Below are 17108 nucleotides of genomic sequence, written 5' to 3' on the forward strand. Positions count from 1 at the left end.
TTGGCGGACCACCCTCTTTGGTATGCAGGAGGACCGACGTCACTGTTTGTGCTATTCTGGGGAAGATGGCGGAAGCTGCGGCGGTTCCCCCGCATCGGTTCTTCTGTCATTGTTGTAAGGGAGAAGTAAGCCCCAAGCTCCCGGTAAGTCAGTCGTTTCACCGTGTCCCGATCAAGGCTGTTCAATGCAGGTGTTTTTATTTTCCGTCGGTTGACAACCGAATCGGAGTCCAGCAAATAGCAGTAGTTGTTTAACTAGCTAGCTGCTAACTGTAGACGGATAGCCAGTAGGGCCCTCGGCACTGGCTCTAACTAGCTAGCATATAATGTTGATATTTGTTGTTGCTCGCTTTTACAATAGGGTTTGTCAACTAATTTCTTTAACAAAGACATTATGTACAGTAATTGTTAAAGATTATACTGGCATGGTTGAATAACCGTACCTGTAGTTACTGAGTAGCTGGTGTTATTTGATGTGATGTTAACCTTATTCGAGGTGGGTTTTGTGTGCTTTTCCTGAATTCCTCGAGGAGGTAGCTATATGGAAATCTGATGGATATTTTAACCTAACTCGGCCAGTCTGGCTACTCCTTGGCCTACAAAAGCAGAGGGAATACGGGGGTTTCCTTGGCCTGGGGCGCGTTCAGCAGGACACAACGGTTTGGCACGTTCAGATAGAACATATTATGTAGAACAATAAATCATGTAGGCTCTATTTACGCATTCTATCTGCAACGTTCATGAAAGTTTGGCAACTGAATGTGGCACAGTTCAGTTTCACAATGAAACTGAAAGTAAAATGTAGAAAGACATTGCACAATATTTTGACTGCTTGACCCAAATTATTTAACTACATTAATCTGTATTGACTGCGTTCATTCTAGAAGAGACGTTATAACGCTTAACGTTTTGCATTTAGCTAGCCAGTCGTGTAGCTAGCTATCTGTTAGTTATTGACTCGCAGTCTCTGGCAGCCAGTGTGTCAGTGAGTCACTCAGTCTGCTTGTCTAAATCAACGTTAGCTAGGATACATTTGTGTATGTTAGGCTGGTCAGTGAGAGGCAGGCTGGTAATCCCGTTTATTCCCTTCCTGTGAGGAGTCTGAAGTAGGCCTAGACAGGGACATAAGGCCAGTTTTGAGATTTCCCTCTTTTTGGGAAATATGTGTGCCTATGGGTCAGATCCATCTAGCCCAGGGTTTCCCCAAACTCGGTCCTGCCCCCCCATCATCAAGATTGGGCTCCAGAGTGGCGCAGTGGTCTAAGGCACTGCATCTCAGTGCTAGAGGCGTCACCACAGACCCTGGTTCGATTCCCGGCTGTATTACAACCGGCCATGATTGGGAGTCCCATTGGGCCAGTGTAGTTAGGGTTTGGCAGGCCGTCATTGTAAATAAGAATTTGTTCTTAACTGACTTGCCTTGTTAAATAAAAGCTTTGATTATTTGAATCAGCTGTGAAGCTCTCAGGTAAGAAACTATTGTACTGGGGTTGGGGGTGAATTTGGGAAACTCTGATCTAGCCTGCCCACAGGCTAACCCTGCCTGCTGGTCTCACTGTCTCACTATCTGTGCTGCTGAGGCATGTTTCAGCCATGCCCACTGACTGCATATAAGCAGTTAATCTGTCTCACCTCCCCAAGAGAGAGGGTGCATGCCTCAAACATACATGGCAGAATCCTGTGCTTGTCCGTCTGAAGCATTCTTCTTTCAGGCATAGTGTCTGTATGTTTTCACCAGATGACAATATTGCATACAGCAATACAGGGTTTGAACAATTTTGGAATGAGGTTCACTTCATGTTTTGTGGAATAAAGAACATGTCTGTGTCATAGGCCTAATCCCATTGTGAGTGAACTCAACACTGGTGCCAGGGAAGAATACTTCTCGATGACAACTTCCACTTTACATGTTTATGTTCCTGCCTAATGCTATGTTCAAATAGGCTATATCCTGACTCTGCCACAGATCTCTACTAGACATTTCCCCATTCTACAGACAGAAACCCCTGCATAGCTGCCTCATCAGCCCTGTATAGAACACAGTGTGACTCATGTACTCTCTGAGTTTGTGGTGTTGTGTGTTTTTGCAGGAGTACATCTGTCCCAGGTGTGAGTCTGGCTTTATAGAGGAGGTAACAGAAGATTCCAGGTGAGAATATCTTGTTTCTTATGTCTGTAGCTTTTAATGAATCTACCAGATATAGGCTAGGCAGAGTGAATGGAAGGTGGTGGAGAATGACTGTGTATAGATGTTGGATGTTACTAATGCTGTGTTCTGCCTCCTGTGTGCTGTTTCCCTCAGTCTGCTAGAGGGTGGCACTAACGGGACAGATGACACAGCCACACAGTTTGCAGAGGTATGATATGCACTGTGGCCTGGAGGGTACAGGGGGGAGGGATGGAAATGTCTACTGTGATCTCATCTGTACTAAATGTATTATCCCATCTTTCTTTCACATGCTTTCTCTATCTCTCTCTCCCTTCCACTGTCCCTCTCTCCATTCCCCCTCCTCCCACCCTCTCTGTTTTCACCCTCGCCCCTCATTTCTCTCTCAGCAGCTGTGGCACCTGTTGTTTGTAGAGAGGCCTTTCACAGTGGATGGTGACAGTCCAGACTCAGAGCTCCGGGTCCCTGGTGGGGGGGTTGGGGTAGGATCGGGGGGTTAGGTCTGGGGGGCTGGGAGGGCTAGGAGGCCTGGGAGGAGGTCCTATCGGAGGGTCAGTCCCTGCTGGGCTAGGAGGACCTCTGGGGGGTCCTCTGGGAGGGGGGGAACACTGGGGGCCCGGTCGCCCCCCTCGCCTGCACAGTCAGCGGAGGTACCGCTCCAGAGGGAGCAGCAGACCTGACCGCTCACCTGCCGTAGAGGGGTGAGACTCCTCTCCTTATGATGCCATGTTGATATTCATATGGCTGTTTTAATCAGTCAGGATTTGCAGGTTCTAAATGTAGTCTTTTTTTTAGTTTGTGTTCTGCTGATCTCATTCCTGACTGATGTGTGTGCCTTCTCTCTCTGTAGGATAGTACAACAGTTTCTGGCTGGTCTATTTGCCAACTCTGGAGTTCCTGGCTCACCTCCCCTCTCTTGGTAAGAACCTTCTTACTGCCATGTAAGCAGTGGTTATACAGTATGTAAGTCCATAGTTTGACTTACACACTTTCTCTTGTGGATTCCTTACAAATAGTGAGGTGGATCAACATGAATATTTGAAGGTTCCCTGACTTGTTATGGGTGTGCCTCAGCCAGCACCCCTGGGACCCTGTCATTTAAACCCAAACTAAATCACAACCCATATTGTCGCTGTTCATCATGTGTGAAACAGGATATTTCCTGAATGTTTCATCTTTAACTGTAATTGACCTCCTCTCTGTGTGTTAGGACAGGGATGCTACACTCTAACCCAGGGGACTATGCTTGGGGACAGGGGGGACTGGATGCAGTCATCACACAGGTACGCACGCACAAACCCCATTCACTTGATTTGGTATGGATGGCCACTAACCAACTATTACTTCATACTACGTAGTATGCTATATGGATGTTGGTAGACCCAGAATGCTAATGAAGGTTTAGCAGTTCTCTTGGTAATTTCTCTCTATCTTTTCCAGGATGTTTCTGATGGTTTTACTCTTGTTGTATCATGCTAGGTTAGCACACAGTTTAGAGCACAAAGCTGAATTGCAAAGCTGTTCTTATAGTTGCATCACAATCACAATGGTTGCTGCAGGATCTTCTCTGTCTACCTGTGTGTAGTTGTTAGGTCAGTTTGAGAACACGGGCCCTCCTCCTGCAGAGAAAGAGAAGATCTCCTCCATACCTACAGTCAACGTGTCTCAGGATCAAGCAGGTCAGTCCTTTACCTCCTCTCCAGTTTCTCCATAGTGCCTATACACTACCAGTCAAGTTTGGACACGCTTATTCATTTAAGGGTTTTTCTTTATTTTTACTATTTTCTACATTGTAGGAAAATAGTGACATCAAAACTATGAAATCACACTTTATTGGTTGTAACCAAAGTGTTAAACAAATCAAAATATATTTTAAGTCTTAGATTCTTCAAAGTAGCCACCCTTTGCCTTCACAGCTTTGCACACTCTTGGCATTCTCTCAACCAGCTTTACCTGGAATGCTTTTCCAACAATCTTGAGGAGTTCCCATATATGCTGAACACTTGTTGGCTGATTTTCCTTCACTCTGCAGTCCAACTCATCCCAAACCATCTCAATTGGGTTGAGGTCAGGTGATTGTGCTCCCGAGTGGCGCAACGTTCTAAGGCACTGCATCTCAGTGCAAGAGGCGTCACTACAGTCCCTGGTTCGAATCCAGGCTGAATCACATCCGGCCTGCGTCGGCCATCATTGTAAAATAACATATTGTTCTTTTTGTTCTTAACTGACTTGCCTTCTTGGTCAAATAGCCCTTCCACAGCCTGGAGGTGTGTTAAGTCATTGTCCTGTTGAAAAACAAATGATAGTACCACTAAGCCCAAACCAGATGGGATGGCGTATCGCTGCAGAATGCTGTGGTAGCCATGCTGGTTAAGTGTGCTTTGAATTCTAAATAAATCACAGACGGTGTCACCAGCAAAGCCTCCTCCATGCTTCACGGTGGGAACCACACATGCTGAGATCATCCGTTCACCTACTCTGCGTCTCACAAAGACACATGGGTTGGAACCAAAAATCGAATTTGTCCATTGCTCATGTTTCTTGGCCCAAGCAAGTCTCTTCTTCTTATTAGCGTCCTTTAGGAGTGGTTTCTTTTGCAGCAATTCAACCATGAAGACCTGATTCACCCAGTCTCTTCTGAACAGTTGATGCTGATGTCTGTTACTTGAACTCTGTGAAGCATTTATTTGGGCTGCAATCTGAGGTGCAGTTAACTCTAATGAATTTATCCTCTGCAGCAGGTAACTCTGGGTCTTCCTTTCCCATCAAATGACATTTTATTGGTCACATACACATGGTGTTAGCAGATGTTATTGTGAGTGTAGCAAAATGCTTGTGCTTCTAGTTCCGACAGTGCAGTAATATCTAACAAGTAATCTAACAATTCTACAACAACTACCTAATACACACAAATCTAAGTAAAGGAACGGAATAAGAATATATACATATAAATATATGGATGAGCAATGACAGAGTGGCTTAGGCTAGATACAATAGATGGTATAAAATACAGTACATACATATGAGATGAGTGAGGCATTATGGCAGTCCTCATCAGAGCCAGTTTCATCACAGCGCTTGATGGTTTTTACGACTGCACTTGAAGAAACTTTCAAAGTTCTTAAAATGTTCCTGATTGACAACTTCATGCCTTAAAGTAATGATGGACTGTCGTTTCTCTTTGCTTATTTGAGCTGTTTTTTCTATAATATGGACTTGGTCTTTTACCAAATAGGACTATCTTCTGTATACCAGCCCTACCTTGTCACAACACAACTGATTGGCTCAAACGCATTAAGAAGGAAATAAATTACACAAATTAACTTTTAACAAGGCACACCTGTTAATTGAAATGCATTCCAGGTGACTACCTCATGAAGCTGGTTGAGAGAATGCCAAGTGCATGCAAAGCTGTCATCAAGACAAAGGGTAGCTACTTTGAAGAATCTCATAAAATATATTTTGATTTGTTTAACACTTTTTTTGGTTACTACATGATTCCATGTGTTATTTCATAGTTTTGATGTCTTCACTGTTATTCTACAATGTAGACAATTGTAAAGATAAAGAAACTCTTGAATGAGTAGGTGTGTCAACTTTTGACTGGTACTGTAAATGAGCTAGTATAGCTGTGCTGCTGACTCATTGGGGTAAATGAGGACTCCTCTCTCTGTAGCTGCTGTCACCAGTCCTCCCTGTCGTTGTCTTTCTCACACATCTGTCCCACTCTCTCTCTTCCTCTCTGTCTGTCTCTCTGTCCCCAGGGCCCAAATAGCTGTTGTCTCTCTCTGTCCCCCCTGGCCCACATAGCTGTTGTCTCTCTCTGTCCCCCTGGCCCACATAGCTGTTGTCTCTCTCTGTCCCCCTGGCCCACATAGCTGTTGTCTCTCTCTGTCCCCCCTGGCCCAGGGCCCACATAGCTTCTGTCTCGCTCTGGTCCAGGGCCCACATAGCTGTTGTCTCTCTCTGTCCCCCTGGCCCAGGGCCCACATAGCTGTTGTCTCTCTCTGGCCCAGGGCCCACATAGCTGTTGTCTCTCTCTGGCCCAGGGCCCACATAGCTGTTGTCTCTCTCTGTCCCCCCTGGCCCAGGGCCCACATAGCTGTTGTCTCTCTCTGTCCCCCCTGGCCCAGGGCCCACATAGCTTCTGTCTCTCTCTGTCCCCCCTGGCCCAGGGCCCACATAGCTTCTGTCCCCCCTGGCCCAGGGCCCACATAGCTTCTGGCCCAGGGCCCACATAGCTTCTGTCCCCCCTGGCCCAGGGCCCACATAGCTTCTGTCCCCCCTGGCCCAGGGCCCACATAGCTGTTGTCTCTTATCATTAAGAGTGCTACTTATTACTCTTAAATCATCTCAACGAGCCACTCAGGAATTTGGCTTCAATTATTTTAATGCCTGATAGGCCGTCATTGTAAATAAGAATTTGTTTTTAACAGACTTGCCTAGTTAAATAAAAACATCTAATGTAGCCCCAGCTTCATCATCCCTTCAGTCTTCCCATCTCTCCCTCTCCTCCCCCGTTCTCTGTATACTGTAATATGGAGTATTTCTCCTGCGTGTAAGATAGTTATGTATGATCATTTATAACAGGAATGTAATACTAGATAATAAAAAGGGGTGTGTGTGTCTCCAGACTGCAGTATGGAGTGTCCGGTGTGCAAGGAGGACTTTGCAGTGGGAGAGCCCGTCAGACAGCTACCCTGCAACCACTTCTTCCACTCAGACTGTATAGTACCCTGGCTGGAAATGGTGAGGAGGGTGGGGTAATATTTAGTAGGAGGAATGTTTTGAAGACATTTGTAACTGATTTTCTCCTCTCTCTCTTTCTGCAGCATGATACGTGTCCTGTGTGTAGGAAGGGGTTGAATGGAGAAGACAGCAACACCCAGAACCCCCCAGAATCCCCCTCTCTAAATACGGACCCCCGCACACAGGAGAGATGGTCCTTCTGAAATACACCTCCCCCTCATCCCTCCATCGCACCTCTCCTCTGACCTCCTTTTAATCTCCTTCATTCCACTTTTTTGACCCTCCCCCTTCTCTACGAACTACTGCACACGGGAGATAAGGACTTTCTGAAGGATAGACCTCCTCCATCTCTGCCTCATTCCTCCGTGTCATTCCTTCATCTCACTCCTCCTCTCTGAATCATCTCTTCATCTACAGTCATAGGATGGTCATCTCAGTATGGCTGTTCCTGTCTCAATGGCCCTGGAACCATGTACACACACACACATCATGATTCGGTAGACCCCCACACACACGTCATGATCCATTAGCTGTCCTCTGCCTCATCATGACCAAGCACTTGCCTTTACCTCGGTTCAAACATCAACCACATCTCGCTTTTTCTACTCTTTTCTCCATCCTTCTGAAAAGCACTGCTGTAAAACAATGTTGTCTCTCCCTACCTCTCTACTCCTGGGATGCATCTCAATAGTCTAGAGTGGCTTCCTCTCATCTGCACTGAACATGGTGGATGCTCACCAGGAATTTGGTTTTGCCTTTCTAGCTCTGTCACATCAGTGCAGAAAGGAGACATCATTTTGACTATTGAGACGGGCCCCACAATCTCTTTCGCTGTCATTCTGGTGTATATATTAAACAGATTGCATCACTCTGTCATTTTACTCCTCCGTTGATGACTTGTCTTTTGTTTCACATTTCTATCACTATTTTTTTAATGTAAATACTTTTAGTCCAGCAACTTCTGGTTTGAGAAGAGAACAACAAAGCATATTGAGAATGGAGACAAATGTGAATCCCTGGGTATTAGTCTGTGTATATTATTATATATATATGATGTATTAAAAACCATTAACATTGATTTTTATCGGGTCCGTCTGTCCATTAAAACGTCCCGATACTTGTGTGACGACGTTATAGAGAAATCATTTATTCAAAAGGCAAATGGTTTAAACGGCATTAATAGATTCGGAACATGATCTCTTTTCTAAACCAGATTTCAGTTTAGAAACGGTTGTTAGCAGTGTAATGGTCAGACCGTCTCAAACAGCAGCAGTGTCTGATCATAGTAGTTAGTGTACCTGGTCCTGGTTTGATCACATGCTATATTCACACATTCCAGAGCTTCTCCCAGCGTGATAAAGATCAGTGCAGATAGTCACAGCATACATAGGAACACGCAACATATTTGGCTGTATTGGCTAAACCACACACACATTTCAAGCTCTGATCCCAGAAATGCCAGAGCCCACGATGCTGCAGGTTATCTATTAGATATGCTGTTCTGAGGAGGCAGCATATTGGGCTTCGGGTGGTGGTGGGAGTTGAGTGTGTAGTGGTGGAAATGTAGCAGACCTGGTAGTGGGGACTGTGACAATGCTTTGGCCCTGGCAGTAAAGGTGTGTGTTCCATTCCAGTGCAGTCAGAGTGTGTTCCAAGCGAGTGTGAGCAGGGAGTGAGCTGGAGCACTGGAGGAGATGAAACCCACAGCAGGATCATACACCTCAAACTGGACCTCTGACGACAACCTGCAACACACACACAGTCTCACATCAAGGTAACACACATGCAAACACACAAAGTGTTAAAACACACACTTTCACCCACCTGTTGAGGATGGTAAGCACCACTGACCCGTCTGGCCTGATGAAGGCAGAGCTTTCCAGTTTTGTTTCCTGACTGAAGGACACACCCACTCTCTGAGACCCCTCCCACAGGAACTTACTGTGTAGCAGAGTTAATTTACTTGTTATATGTACTTCAAAACACATACAGATCAGTGATCAAGTAAGTTAGGAAAGAAGGGTTCATTTTATAAAGTATTGGTACAGGGTGTCAGACCTGCCCAGGTGGGACAGTACAGTACCTAAAGTGGGCCATGCTACAGAAGGTGGGACAGTACAGTACCTGAAGTGGACCATGCTACAGAAGGTGGGACAGTACAGTACCTGAAGTGGGCCATGCTATAGAAGGTGGGACAGTACAGTACCTGAAGTGGGCCATGCTATAGAAGGTGGGCTGTTTGTAGAAGATGTCTCGGTTGTGGTCCACGATGATGGGGCTGTCCACGAAGTTCTTCACCCAGTTGGGCCCTCCTCCTTGGTCCAGAGCCAGGTTCCAGTCTGTCCAGCCCACCACATAGTGGTTCAGGTCCTACAGCAGATGAGAGGAGAGGGAGAGTAGAGAGAGGAAGAAAGGGACTCATTCACTGTCTAGTTTGTTGTTGTGTTACCTGGCATTGCATCAGCATAAACAATCCTGTGATTCTCAGGAGAGTGACTGTCCCAATGCAAAATGAATGAAGAGGGAACAGTTAAGAGTCCTGTTTCAGTCCTGCAGAGTATTCAGAGAGAGAAAGGGAGGAAGAGCGGGAGGCATGGATAAACCGAGAGCACCATTCTAGCTTGTTCCCTTGGGCAACATAACAGAGCAGCAGTTTGAGCTGTAGGGTTCAGTACAGTATGAATGTGTTTAACTCGCGCTGCAGGACATGACACAGAACTGACTTCACAAGGGACGAACAAAGAGACAAAAACAGACAGCTCACAGACACACCTTCAGTTCATCAGTTGGCCCCTGTAACATTTCACCACCAGCACCTACGCTACTCACGAGATCATACACAGGAACCTGACAAAACATTGAGGTCACACTCAACTTCTTTTTGTCTGAGGTCATGCTGACCTGTTCAATTACCTGCTACAGTAACACATTCACTTGTACACCTGTGCGATGTCATTCTCACCCGTTAGCCATACGACTAAGAAAGATTATTGACGATCCTCATTCTAGGTCATATGTCTTACCTGTATGATGCTGTGTGCGTACTGCTCAGCTCTCTCCCAGCTGCCCAGCCGTACTCCTCTGTCTGAGGGGCTCCAGCCAGCGCAGGCCTCCGTTCCAAACAGGTAGTATTCTGGGTACAGGTGGTGGGTAGTGCCCAGGGAGAGCTCTGCCGGCACCAGGGTGTCCAGGTACCAGTGGACTCCAACACCATGGATATACCTGCCAGCACGCACATCACCGAGGACCTGGGGGAGGATGAGCATACTTCAATATTGTCCAAATGTACACTTTCAACATTTCTTTATGGACTTCTCCCCTTTTCCCATGCATCCTTTTGTTGACTCTCTCTCTCTGTCCTTGACCCTACCTTACCCCATCCCTTCATCTCTAATTCCTTTCCTCCCTCTCTCAAAGCCCCCCCCCCTCGTCTTTCAGAGTCCCTCTCCCTCACCACTTTAGCCCAGTGTGGCAGTAGCAGTCTGTTGTCGTCCAGGATGAGGAGGTGTGTGTGGGGGTGTGTGGAGGTGTGCAGGGCGGGGCCAAGGTCCAGGCCCACCCAATCCCTCTGCTCCTCTGCTGTGAAGCCCAGAGCCTGGAAACTGGAGCAGAGAAAACAGATTACTGTTATAATATAATATATGCCATTTAGCAGACACTTTTATCCAAAGCCTGCATAGATGCATAGATTTGAGGTATTTTGGTGGTTCCGGGAATCTCACCCACTACCCTGCGTTACAAGCTCCATACATTACCAACTGAGATAAAAGAACCTGTAACATGGACTTCCTCTATAACCAACTTCATTACCAGAATGCAACTACTAACTAAATATCACTTTTTCCTGTTGTCAATTATGTACCTGCCTTAGATACACATGTAATATAAAGTGAGATGTGACCTGTAGTTGGTCATCTGTCCAGCAGAGGGCTCATTGCCTGTGGTCACGGCCCAGAATGATAGGTTGTATTTGGCATACTCCTCCAGGAACCTGAGGGGGAGGAAGTAGAATGAATACTCAGAGAGAGGGGGAAAAGTCCAACTCCTCTGTAAGGCTCCATGTGCCCAGTTCTTTGTGTGTATACTGTATGATACCTGACATAGTATTTAGCCCAGGTTAAGGTGTGTATACTGTATGATACCTGACATAGTATTTAGCCCAGGTTAAGGTGTGTATACTGTATGATACCTGACATAGTATTTAGCCCAGGTTAAGGTGTGTATACTGTATGATACCTGACATAGAATTTAGCCCAGGTTAAGGTGTGTATACTGTATGTATACCTGACATAGTATTTAGCCCAGGTTAAGGTGTGTATACTGTATGATACCTGACATAGTATTTAGCCCAGGTTAAGGTGTGTATACTGTATGATACCTGACATAGTATTTAGCCCAGGTTAAGGTGTGTATACTGTATGATACCTGACATAGTATTTAGCCCAGGTTAAGGTGTGTATACTGTATGATACCTGACATAGTATTTAGCCCAGGTTAAGGTGTGTATACTGTATGATACCTGACATAGTATTTAGCCCAGGTTAAGGTGTGTATACTGTATGCTACCTGACATAGTATTTAGCCCAGGTTAAGGTGTGTATACAGTATGATACCTGACATAGTATTTAGCCCAGGTTAAGGTGTGTATACTGTATGCTACCTGACATAGTATTTAGCCCAGGTTAAGGTGTGTATACAGTATGATACCTGACATAGTATTTAGCCCAGGTTAAGGTGTGTATACTGTATGCTACCTGACATAGTATTTAGCCCAGGTTAAGGTGTGTATACTGTATGATACCTGACATAGTATTTAGCCCAGGTTAAGGTGTGTATACTGTATGATACCTGACATAGTATTTAGCCCAGGTTAAGGTGTGTATACTGTATGCTACCTGACATAGTATTTAGCCCAGGTTAAGGTGTGTATACTGTATGCTACCTGACATAGTATTTAGCCCAGGTCTTGTGCTCCTTGCCCCCAGGCTGGCCCTTCAGAGAGCCCTTGCCAGTGAGAGCACCGTTGGTCTTCAACCATGCGGGGGCGCTCCAGGCACTGGCCAGCAGAGACAGGGGGCGGGGCGACAGGGCCTGGGCTCGCTGCAGCAGGGGGATCTGGAATTGGACCAACAACAGGAAGTGGTGTTGTGAGTACATACATCCCTATTCCTCCATGACTGCATGGCCATGCACGACTCCAACTCCATCATCAAGTTTGCTGACAGTGGTAGGCGTGTTCCCCGGCTACCGTCTGACAGTCGAAGACATTACAGGTGCATCAAAGTCAAGACAGAGAGACAAAAACCTGCTTCTAATACCAGGCCATCAGACTGTTGAACAGCCATCACTAGCTGTCTACAAGGTGATGCACACTCACTGACACCGCATACTGTCCCATGTTAGAGACATTGAACAACTAGTCACTTCCTGTTTCACACTGTGTATTTCAATACTGTATCCCCGACATAGATTAATTATTCTGCAGCATAGAAGGTCCCCAAGAACACAGTTGCCTCCATCGTTCTTAAATGAAAGACGTTTGGAACCACCAAGACTCTTCCTAGAGCTGGCCCCCCGGCCAAACACCACTTCACAATAACAGCACTTACAGTTGACCGGAGCAGCTGTAGCAGGGCAGAAATGTGACAAGCTGACTTGTTGGAAAGGTGGCATCCTATGATGGTGCCACATTAAAAGTCACTGAGCTCTTCAGTATGGGCCATTCTACAGCCAATGTTTGTCTATGGAAATTGCATGGCTGTGTGCTTGATTTTATACACCTGTCAGCAATGGGTGTGGCTGAAATAGCCAAATCCACTAATTTGAAGTGGTGTCCACATACTTCTGGCCATGTAGTGTACCACTGCTGTAAATACCATTCTTAGTTTAGCTTGTGGAAATCCCCTTGGTGTACATACTGTATGGGTTTCATTTTGATACTGATACAGTGCTATTTAGGTTGTTCATTGGATTCAGACGTTCTTGATTTCTTGCCTTTTTTCTTTTTCTTTTAATTGTTTGACATCTGACTGCAGTGTTTGGAGCCAGTAACATAAGCATTTCGCTGCACCGCTATAACACCTGTTAAACTGTTTACGTGACCAATAAACTTTCATTTGATACGTTTACGATCTAACAAGTCAAAGGAGAGAAAGAGCTGAAAAGAGAGAAACAGAGAGACTATCTAAGCCACCTTCATGTTCGTGTCCTCTGGTGATAAGGTAAAGTTGTCCAGGTTGTAGTCGCCAGGTGAGTCAGCGTAGGTGTACAGATGGGTTGAGAAGTCACAGCTGGCAATGGGCACCCGCACCACACTGTACCCAATACCTGGGACGCAAAGCAACAGCAGTATATACACTTAACTCAGCCTTTATGTGGCCAGGTTTGTCCCATTGACATAAAATGTCTTACTCAAATAAAATAGGCATGACTATTCTAGTAATTATGATTATAATCATTAGTGACACCCTGACCTCTCACCCTGAGCAGAGAAGTACTGTCGTAGTAGCTGGTCCTGTGTTCTGGGGGACAGAGACAGGATGTTGATGGCAGCTGAGTCTGTCATGGCTCCTCCAAACCCTCTGATCCTCTGGTACTTCTGGTAGGGAACCACAGTCAGCCTGAGAACTTGGAGAGGGGGGTGGTCAGTACAGGTCCTGAAGGGTAACAGTGTGTGCAGGCTTTTGTCTTTTTTGTTTCTCACCCTTGGGCTAGTGGGGGTTGTTGTTTTCAGCCCAGGCTATTCTCACCTGCTCCAGTGCTGTTCTTCTGTACCTGTCCCTGTCCTCTCTGCAGCCTGCTGCCAGCCTTACTGCTGGTGAAGGACAGGAACTGACCCAGTGCAGGCAGTGTGTCCGACCCAATACTGTCACAGTGGGTGGAGTTACACTCACACACCACCGAGCCATGGCCAAAGTTACGGGCCACACACTCATCACTGCCTGGGGAACACACACAGGGTTATAGAGGGTTGTTTATAAGGGAAATGAGGAGAAGGGAAGCTATGGGTCTTGGGTCATCAGTGTCAATAAATGACATGCCTGACAGTGGTAAACATGCTGATTTAAACAATGCAGTTCAGAAACATGTGTCATAAAGCTTTATGTATGTGTTAAGTAGTTATAAACATGGTCATGGCTCCATGGTTCCACATTTAATTCGACTGGTTAGTTAGTTGCCTTGTGAAAGTGGCCATACATAACATACTGTACCTCTGGATCGTGTTGCTACTCCAATGAACAAAGCGAGAGGGATGAGTGCTGTTGACAATGGCATTCTATCTGTAGAGAGAACAGAGAATAACAACAGCATGCTGACAGGTGCTGTAGGCTAATAGCCCCTGGTCATGACTCAGTTCCATTACATTATACATACGGAGTAACGTTAGGCTCCTTTAGTCCATGAACTAGTGTCATTTTAATCCGCTGTAACATTCACTGTCACCAGTGCGCATCAGAGGTTCGTTCTTACCTAGTTTTTATCAGGATCTTTGACATAAAGTGCACGTCAAGTATTGAGTCGCATGTCCAACTGATCGATTTTCTCTGCTATATCCGGATTGTCCAAAATTGTATGGACCTCGATAGTCATATGACAAGCGCACTATGGTACGTCACTTCAATGTAAATTGAAGTTTACCGCTAGAGGTCGCCAGTGACAAACACAAGGTTGGGAACACAGCCCACCATAGTAGTGTAACGAGCCTGCAAAGCCACTGAAACTCACGTAGCTAGTTAACTAGCACAAACATTTCGGGACGATAATTTTCCATGAAATAATCAAGTTGAAGTGTATTTGGATGAATATAGTGCCCACCAACCCGGAGCCAACGCACACAGGCGCTACTCAAACTGACTGGCCCAGCGTGCCCCAGACAGCATCGTCACATACAGAAACTCATTTGCATAACACTGTGTGATAGGCTGAGAAATATTCAAACGTATACATACATTAGTTTACGTTACCCATGTAAATAGAATCCATGGATTCTATTTCTATGACATTACATTCTTAGACCGAAACACATCATTTAACTGACTAAACATAAAACAACATATATGTAATCCACTGAGCCATTGTACAGTGACCACACAGATAGAACAATAATCTAGTGTGGGTTAGTTCTGAAAATCTTTGTCAATGCTTTCTGAATGTATATGGATACCAGTGTTAAATACAAAACCCTCTTGCCAAGCATGCTTCCTAACCGTTAAAATATATACAATATACCAATATTTACATGTTACCATCACCACTGTCAAGGCATAACACCCCATTCTTCACATGTAATGCCTCCCCACACTTGTTTGAATGGCTTGAAATTCGTCTCAGTTTGCATTTCAACCCGACGCTCTGCTCTACCCTCTTTTTTTCAATTTCCTTAACTGGGACACTACTGGGTCTCTCTGTCGTGTGCTTCCAAAAGGAAAGCTGCATTTGTTTGAACTTAACTGGCTTGTTTGACCTCTGACTGCAGGCTCAATAGCGACACCCTGAGGCTTGTTGACGATGGCTCTCAGATTGACAGTAAACTCCTGTGGGTCAGCTGTGTCTAAAGGTCATTACCTTAGTCCCTTCCCTTAACCCTAATAGCCCAGATCTAAAGACACCAAAGAGTTGGAGTTTAGACCGGGACTGGACATAAAATAACATTAATCAGGATTTAATCATGGCCCCAGGCAGCTCCTGGGGCAGGAAGGCTTGGAGCGTAGAGACACCGTCTGAGACAGAGTGGCGATGACCACCCCTCCACACGGAGGAGCGACAGAGGGACAGAGAGAGACCCATATACTGTAGGGGTGTTGGTGTAAATGACAATCAAATATTTATTTTTTACCTTTATTTTAACAGGGAGTCTCATTGAGATGAAGGTCTCTTTTCCATCTCACAATTACACAACAAATGACACATAGGAAATACACCAGAAAATACATACACATCTCATCCTTTATTTTAACAGGGAGTCTCATTGAGATGAAGGTCTCTTTTCCATCTCACAATTACACAACAAATGACACATAGGAAATACACCAGAAAATAAATACACATCTCATCCTTTATTTTAACAGGGAGTCTCATTGAGATGAAGGTCTCTTTTCCATCTCACAATTACACAACAAATGACACATAGGAAATACACCAGAAAATAAATACACATCTCATCCTTTATTTTAACAGGGAGTCTCATTGAGATGAAGGTCTCTTTTCCATCTCACAATTACACAACAAATGACACATAGGAAATACACCAGAAAATAAATACAAAGAGAAAACAATCAAATAAAACACACTCATGAAACCCATCACATTCCTCAGCAGAGGTCCTCAATAAACACTGAAATGCCTGAAAGGCACCAATACATCTATTTGTACTACTTCTATGGGTAAGTAATGATGTCAGGTAATGTGGGGTATAGTAACTACTTCTATGGGTAAGTAATGATGTCAGGTAATGTGGGGTATAGTAACTACTTCTATGGGTAAGTAATGATGTCAGGTAATGTGGGGTATAGTAACTACTTCTATGGGTAAGTAATGATGTCAGGTAATGTGGGGTATAGTAACTACTTCTATGGGTAAGTAATGATGTCAGGTAATGTGGGGTATAGTAACTACTTCTATGGGTAAGTAATGATGTCAGGTAATGTGGGGTATAGTAACTACTTCTATGGGTAAGTAATGATGTCAGGTAATGTGGGGTATAGTAACTACTTCTATGGGTAAGTAATGATGTCAGGTAATGTGGGGTATAGTAACTACTTCTATGGGTAAGTAATGATGTCAGGTAATGTGGGGTATAGTAACTACTTCTATGGGTAAGTAATGATGTCAGGTAATGTGGGGTATAGTAACTACTTCTATGGGTAAGTAATGATGTCAGGTAATGTGGGGTATAGTAACTACTTCTATGGGTAAGTAAAACATTTTGTTTCATGTGGCAATGTGGGATTTGCAAAAGGGATTTATAAATGAATAAAATGTAGTGTTTCACACCCCTCTGTCCCCCAGCCTGCTGCACAAAAAGCTACGTAGGCATGGTTCATAGGGTTGGTTCATAGGGTTGGTTCATAGGGTTGGTTCATAGGGTTGGTTCCTGCAGGTGACTGGCTATTATTGTGCTGGCTCAGTTCCCCAAGAAACTTCCCAAGAAACTGAGCAATGTCTCCGATCTTAACTTCCAGAACATATTCTGG

General features: G+C 45.0%; 2 protein-coding genes across 4 annotated transcripts; one reads left to right on the forward strand and one right to left on the reverse strand.

Moving 5' to 3' along the window:
* The first annotated feature begins 2 nt into the window (after nt 1-2).
* LOC112235544 (E3 ubiquitin-protein ligase RNF115-like) lies at nt 3-7802 on the forward strand. Its single transcript, XM_042305113.1, has 10 exons — nt 3-143; nt 2090-2148; nt 2302-2356; nt 2559-2661; nt 2693-2867; nt 3017-3085; nt 3377-3449; nt 3752-3845; nt 6800-6915; nt 6999-7802. The coding sequence occupies exons 1-10, from the start codon at nt 66-68 to the stop codon at nt 7116-7118; spliced, it is 942 nt and encodes a 313-aa protein (XP_042161047.1). The 5' UTR covers nt 3-65; the 3' UTR covers nt 7119-7802.
* Nucleotides 7803-8038: 236 nt separating this feature from the next.
* Nucleotides 8039-15309, reverse strand: gba (glucosidase, beta, acid). Of its 3 annotated transcripts, none has more exons than XM_042305110.1 (12): nt 15155-15309; nt 14127-14195; nt 13665-13856; nt 13396-13542; nt 13109-13242; nt 11858-12030; nt 10817-10906; nt 10370-10517; nt 9939-10163; nt 9122-9285; nt 8740-8856; nt 8039-8660 (listed from the first exon to the last, which is right to left on the reverse strand). In XM_042305110.1, the coding sequence occupies exons 1-12, from the start codon at nt 15189-15191 to the stop codon at nt 8555-8557; spliced, it is 1602 nt and encodes a 533-aa protein (XP_042161044.1). In that variant the 5' UTR covers nt 15192-15309; the 3' UTR covers nt 8039-8554. The 3 variants fall into 3 exon arrangements, with proteins under 3 accessions (XP_042161044.1, XP_042161045.1, XP_042161046.1); XM_042305111.1 differs by lacking the exon at nt 15155-15309 and adding an exon at nt 14386-14776 and having other exon boundaries at nt 14127-14191; XM_042305112.1 differs by lacking the exon at nt 15155-15309 and adding an exon at nt 14386-14775.
* Nucleotides 15310-17108: the final 1799 nt, after the last annotated feature.

This window comes from Oncorhynchus tshawytscha, linkage group LG23, assembly GCF_018296145.1.
Source record: "Oncorhynchus tshawytscha isolate Ot180627B linkage group LG23, Otsh_v2.0, whole genome shotgun sequence".
NCBI classification, from domain to species: Eukaryota; Metazoa; Chordata; class Actinopteri; order Salmoniformes; family Salmonidae; genus Oncorhynchus; species Oncorhynchus tshawytscha.